The following is a 7,297-nucleotide window of genomic DNA, read 5'->3' on the forward strand; positions in this document are numbered from 1 at the left end:
GGACGAACAGAGCTCCACCATCCTCACAGCTGGACAGCCTGCTGCTACTGGAGGAACTGTTATCAAGGAAACCTGAGGAGAGCCAGGCAGAGTCAGACGGGGAGACGGACGGGCAGAGGGACAAACAGACAGGGAGACAAAAGTTTAACCACAGAGACTGAAGTCTTTAATGAAAAACCTGCAGAGTTAAAACACAAATTAGTTTCATCTTATTACTGAGCACTGCAGGCTAACACACACACACACCAACACGGACACACACAGTGAAACACAATTAAACACACTCAGTAACACACACACTAAGTAGACACATAAAACATCATAATTCTTTGACCAAACTTAATTCAATATTTCAATATTTAACTTGGACCTAATTAGTGAAAGTGGAAAGTGTGTCAGTGCCTTTGTATTACTTACATTATGGGGACGGAAACCTGTTAAAACTCACAGAGGCTGGTCCCCACAATGAAATTCACTGAATTTTAGGGTGGCAACATGGTTTAAGAGTAGGGTGAGGTTAGGTATTAAGGTCAGGGTCAGGAAAGAAGCGGTTATGGTTAAATTTAGGATTTCTATAAGAAATGAATGTAAGTCAATATACAGTCCCCACAAGGAATGAAAACACAGCTTTGTCTGTGTGTGTGTGTGTGTTTCAGTGTGTTCAGATGAACTTGGGGATTTTCTCCTTCAATAATTAAGTCTTTATTTATCTTTATCTCTTCCTGTTAGAAGTCTCACATTCATTCGCAACAGTCCCATAATGCACTGGGGCTGCAGGACACAGTGACCTCTGACCTTTAGCACCCTCTCCAGTTTCCACAGTGAGACACTGAACCAGCAGCCTGTCTCTCCCAACTGATTTAAATGCTGGAGGAGTGAGGAAGCAGCGAGTAGGAAGACTTGTTTGTGACATGGAGGGTCAGAGGTCACAGGAGACTGAACATGCTCAGTGTGGTACGAACACACGAAAGCCTTGAATGTTGACCGCTCCCAGATTTAACTCTGATTTGTTAATTTCAAAACACTGACAAGGTGGAACCATAACAAGAGAACAACATCAGACTGATGATTTACCTGTTGGTCGGAGCCACTGGGCAGAACAGAGGCATTGGTTATCAGTACGGCTCTGCTTAGGAACCTGCAGACACACCAACACAAACAGGTGACTGGGTGGGTTCACGATGTTCAGACTCACTTGGAGGTCAGCCAACATCCACAGGCGAAGCTGCTGCCTGAGCTACATTCTTTTTATTTGTTATGGTGCTGGTCTGATAATAAGACGACCTGTTTTTTTCGTGTTTCCTTGGGCTTCTGTGTCTGCTTTTTTGCTATGTCTCTTTTCCGTAAACGCTTGTGGAGTTGGGCTACCAGGGATACAACTTTTATTGCGTTTGCATCGTGTTTTGTACTTTTTTACAAGCTTTCAGTTCTGCCTCGGGGGGACCCTTGTGTTGCGGCCCCGACTGTTTGCTCTGCTTGCCAACAGTCGGCTTCCTTGTTGTGAGTTGCCGAGGATTCCCACGGGGATGCGACGAGAGGGGCGAGTCTGTAAAACTGGAGCAAAGCGCTGGGAGAAGAGCTGGAGTGAGGCGCTGGGGGACAAGATGGACGAGCTGGACGAGCTGACCGCGCTGGCGGAGCTGCAGTGGGTGTACAGGAGGAGAGGTCCTGCAAACGCTTCACCGGGACTCCAGGATCTGTGGTCCATGGTGACGGTTCTCCACTGATCCCCGGGCTGGCACTGCTGCTGCGTGCAGGCGCAGGGTGTCTTGGCGGACACAGCACCCGCAGGCCCTAATTCTTATCTCGAGGACCTCGACCATGCCATGCCTCCCTCCCCCTCTGCTACCCTCCTACACAAAGAACAATAAAACTCTGGACCCTACCTTATGCTAATGCTAGGAATGCGTACACTTCCGCCCCTCCCCTCTGACCACAGACTGCCCTGTCTGTGATTTGAGTGAGAGCGATATCTGTTCTTGACTTTCTCTGAAATGCTTGTACTGTCTTGTTTTTTGGGTATTCTCGAATTGTTTGAGATTCTTGATTTGTTTTTAAGAGATCCTTGTGGTATTTGCTGTTTTGAAATGGTTGTACTGTCTTGTTTTTTGGGTATTCTTGATTTGTTTTTTAAGACGTGCCGCACGGAGCAGCAGCGAGTTCCAGTAGCTCTGTCCTCTTTTGTGTTTTTTTCTTTCCGTGTTTTCTGAATTTGTCTATCTAGATCGGTGTGTGGTATCTGTTCTTATGCTGTCTTGTTGCTTGCTCTCTGTTGTTTCTGTCCCTTACTGCTGCTGGAACACTGTCTGCCGGGACGATTCTCTCCACAGTAATACAACCCCCACCTCAGTGTATCCTCAGCCACTGCCTCTCTCCTGTCAGGATCACTCTCTTTCTCTCTCTCTCTGTCACTCGACCTGTGGGACAGACACACTGCTTCATCTCGCAGTGAAGATGTCAAAGACACTACTGTGTTGTTAGAACCACCTTCAAAAACTCCTGCAGGCTCAGCTGGACGAACCAGACTCTGAGACACTAAATGCAGACACACTGGCTAGCCTAGCACCATTAGTGCTGCCATCTACCCATGATGCAAAATGAGTCTGGTGCTCTCACCTGCCAGAAACACGTCACCGTCTTATCCTCCAAACTAAGACCTCGTCATGTCCAGCTCACTTCCACACAAACCCTCCTATGGTCAGGCCGACACAGTGTTACCGATCATCATGGGACATGGAGTGTTGGTGAACGGTTGGCACAACACTGCCGGGTTAACTGTGCTCCTCACCTGGTGGGTGTGGCCACCTTCTTCCTGTCCGCCCTCAAGTAGCCCTCCTCCACCACAAAATGGCTGCAGCTGATTCTTTGTCCTCGGCTGTCAATCACCGCCTTGCACCTGAGACAGAGGGAGGAGACAAGGAGCTGTGAGGTTATTGAACTGAACAAAAATGATGAACAAATATTGTTCAGCTGTGACAGTGAGCAAACATCTCACCTAGGCAGACTTACTTCTGATTCACAGCTCAGACACTGACAGACATCAAAACACAACTAAGCGAGGATGACTAGTGTCCAGACTTTTAAGATAGCGTGGCTGTTTATGTAGACACCGTGACAAGTGTCTCTCTCCAAATATCAAACCAACACAATGACATCTCTTCTCTAAGAAGACATCAGACATAGACATATGGCGACATGCTGGCACCACCACAACTTAAGATAAATTGTGCTCAGGTTCTTGTTACAACCAGAAACCTTTTGTTTTTTTTACATTATAACATTTTTATTATCACATACCACCTTTATTACAAAATACCAGATTATTCTGGTTTTGCAAGACACATTTATATCATATCACTGTCATGTTTTAAAACCTTCCTGCATCTCATTAAAACAATAAGCTCAGCAGCCTGTCGTCTACACTGGCTAGAAAATCACCTGATTATCACGGTAGTTTATTACTCTTCTGACAATCACTGCAGGTCTACTCGTTACAACATGGAGCGGATTTAGTAAAACAGGAAAGTTCAACACACTGTGGCATATACTGAACAGACTGCAGCCCAGATGTTTCTGTACTGACACACAGTAAGATTTGGACAAATTACAGATATAACATTAACTGACCACAGCTGAGTGAAGTTACACTCGTCATTGCAGTGCAAAGTATGTGTTCCCAATTTGCTGGATTATTGAACAACAGTAATTTGTTCTGAACTCCTGAATGAATCTTTATTAATTCATCTTGTGAGGAATGACTCTGGATGTGTCACAGCTCGGTGAAGTTGATGGTCACCTGCAGATGAAGAGCTGAGATGTAGGTAGCAGTCTTTGGCTTCATCTTAATTCAGTTCACTTTTATTTGTATAGCGCCAAATCACAACAGAAGCCGTCTCAGGACACTTAAACTAAAGTCTAGACTGTACTACTATTATTATTATTATTATTATTATAGAGGAAAACCCAACAAATCCCCGAGCAGCACTTGGCGACAGTGGGGAGGAAAAACTCCCTTTAACGGAAGAAACATCCGACAGACCCCAGCTCTTGACTGGTCAGGTTGATGTGGTTGGTGACTGCTCATCAGAGACGTAGAGCTCCAGAGCCATGGCAACCTGCAGAAAGGTACAGGGAGAGAGAGAGGACACTACTACAGGAGAGAGGAGACACAAAGTTAGTGATGTGTAATGGTGGCATATAGAAGCATAGGGAGTCACCTGATCCAGCCCTAACTATAAGCTTTATCAAAAAGGAAAGTCTTAAGTCTACTCTTAAATGTAGAGAGGGTGTCTGCCTCCTGAACTGAGACTGGGAGCTAGTTCCACAGAAGAGGAGCTTGATAGCCAAAGGCTCTGCCTCCCATTCTACTTCTGTGGACTCTAGGAACCACAATCTGACCTTCACTCTAAGAGCAAAGTGCTCTGTTGGGATGATAAGGCTCTACGAGGTCTTTAAGATACGGTGGAGCCTTGTCATTAAGGGCTTTGTATGTTGGGAAACTGAAACATTTCTGTTTATTGCCTTGGTGAGGCATCAATGTTTTACAGTGTTGGCTGCATCAAATGATTGATTTAAAGGTAAACGATAGTTTAGAACCATAACAAACCTCGTTTATGTAGGATTCCGTCTGAGATCCAAAGGCACCCCGTGGAGGTCACATGACACTGTGTGTCCTGAACTCTAATGAACACACTGAATGTGTCCTTTTTCATTAATGACATTACATGCATATACCAATAACTGCTGTTATTGATCAATATGACAACAACATTGTGTTAATATTTTTGGCCAGGTGCTGAGTGTAAAAAAAGAGCAGACCAGCACAGTCACCTCCTGCAGGTTACTGACACACCGACGGTCAGATGGAATTAAAATGGCAGCTCTGCTGATGTGAACATCACACTCTTCTCAATCACAGCTTCAGGACAAACATGATGCAAGACCTACTCTGCAGCTTTTCTCTCACATACTGCCTGCTGCTGTAAACTGGTATTGGGAATAATGATGTGCACAGAAGTCCATCCATAACCTCTGAAACACACGTGTGCACTGGAAGGTCTCTCTCACACACACACACACACACACACACAGTTTATGTTTCGTAGTCCATGGGGACTTTACATTGACTTACATGCATTTCCTGTAGACTAACCCCAACCTCAACCAGAATCACTACTTGCCTAACCCTAACCCTGACCCTAAACTTAACCTAACCCTAACCTCATCCTAACCCTAAACCATGTTGCCACCCTAAAATTCAATTTCTTGCCCATGGGGACCTCAATTTAGGTCCCCACCGTGAAATGGGTCCTCATGAGTTGGTATGGAATCAGGAAGAAGTCCCCACGTAGCAGGAAAAACATGTCCACACACACACACACACACGCACACACACACACACACACACACACACACACACACACACACACACACACACACATAATAGACTGATGATAACACAGAGTCTGAGCTCCTCCGGTGTTTTTATCTGTTTCTAGACCCACACCCGCAGAGTGTGGGAGTGACACAGAGATAGAGACTCTCTAATCCACTGAAACTGTGTTTGTAATGTGAGTCCAGTCTGGTCTTCCTCCCCCTCAGAGTCCTGAGTCAGTGATACATGAATACAAGCATGAAACACGTTGGTCTGACTCAGTGTGATGTCCACCTCCTGAGCATCTCCTCACCTCTGATGTCCCTCCACAACAAACCTCCATGAACCCAGTGAGAAACCAGAGGAGTAGCGGCTGCAGAACCCGCCTGAGACTCCTCCCGCCTCTAAGCTTCCCGCAATGTCCCAATGTGTGGATGTCCACACGGGAGCTGCTCACTGCTCAGTCTGCCGCTGGTAGTGGTGAGACAGGCACCTGGAGTGTAACGGGCCAATAGGCTCACATCACCATGACATCAGATGATGTGTGCATGACCTTCTGTAGGTGACCTGTGTGTGTGTGCGCTTGTCAATCAATCATTCGATCAGGAAGTTGACGAGGCAGCAAATAATGATAGAGAGACACTGACACAGAAAGAGGGAGAGGGAGCAGGGAGCTGTGAAGAGGAGGAGGGAGTCATCCATCATGGAGGAGGAGAGAAGGAGGTGATGAAGGTGATGAAGAGCACCCAAGTCTAAATTATGAGACCATTTCCTCTCCATAAATTGAATATTTTACTGGTCATAAATTATCGTCAGTGCATAAATAAACAATCGGTGCTCTGCACAAGAGGTTCTCACACATACACACACACATCCGGTAGGTGTGCTACTGTAAAACACATGACGCATTAGTGATGAAGACCTTACAGAAACTGATCAAACTGCATCTGATGCACATAGTTCATGCTCACACTCACTAATAATACCAATTTTGATTAATCAGTCAATTTCTATAAAGCATCACATTACTGATCCAACATCTAAACCAATCAGCTCCTGGATCAGATGAGAGCCAGGTGTTTCCCATCATGCCCTGGGAGCTGACAACTGCAGCCGCCTGGATCCCGTGAAGCTGCCGTTGTTTACATTAGCGTGAGACCAGAGTGAGTCTGGCTCAACTCAAAGAGAAACTTAAAGCTATGTATACACTGTGAGCATTGCAGATGCGTTACACAAATAGTCCAGCGGTCTACACTGCCCACGTCTGCTTACCTATCACTCGCACTCTATGCATGTAGCTGCAAGCTTCAGGTGTATTTTTTCAGAGCTACACACCTAAACCATTCCACACAATCCACCAGAACAATGACAGCCCTCTAGTTCCAACCAGAGCTCCACCAAAACAAAGAAATAACAAAGCAAACAGTTCAAATACCTGATCCATCAAATGTTACACCTGTCCTACTGAACAAACAGTTCTTCTTAAAGTGTGCATAGTTTTCATTTCCTGCTTGTTACCATTGGTTGGATTCACTCACAATGTCGCCAGTAATTCCCTTACTCTCTACTATTTGTCAGCGTTTGGAGAAGATGGCAACACACAGGCATTCACCATCCAGTCTGACAGAGCTTGAAAGGATCTGCCATGAAGACTGAGATAAACTGCCCAAATCGAGGTATGCACAGCTCAAACAGACGTATCCACAAAGACCTGCAGCTGTAACTACAGTGAGTCTGGCTCAACTCAAAGAGGCTGCTACAAAGTACTGGAGGAAGGGTCTGAAAACATTGGAGAGTAAGAGATTTCAGGATGAACCACTGTTCCACTTTGTCATCATGGGAAGCATATAATGATATATGTGTAATGAAGCAGTGCAGAATTGGATTTTACTTGTGGTGGCACTAGAAAAAAAAAAAAAGGGG

At 45.5% G+C, this 7,297-nt stretch overlaps 1 protein-coding gene across 1 annotated transcript in view; it reads right to left on the reverse strand.

Moving 5' to 3' along the window:
* chm (CHM Rab escort protein) overlaps positions 1-7,297 on the reverse strand; it is a 46,070-nt gene that overhangs the window by 18,130 nt on the left and 20,643 nt on the right. Inside the window, exons 12-14 of the mRNA XM_020613936.1 lie at positions 2,789-2,896; positions 1,075-1,138; positions 5-72 (exon numbers count right to left, since the gene is read on the reverse strand). Of these exons, the coding sequence (XP_020469592.1) occupies positions 5-72; positions 1,075-1,138; positions 2,789-2,896 (240 nt within the window). The remainder of the gene's footprint in view (positions 1-4; positions 73-1,074; positions 1,139-2,788; positions 2,897-7,297) is intronic.

Source organism: Monopterus albus, unplaced genomic scaffold, assembly GCF_001952655.1.
Source record: "Monopterus albus unplaced genomic scaffold, M_albus_1.0 scaffold140.1, whole genome shotgun sequence".
NCBI classification, from domain to species: Eukaryota; Metazoa; Chordata; class Actinopteri; order Synbranchiformes; family Synbranchidae; genus Monopterus; species Monopterus albus.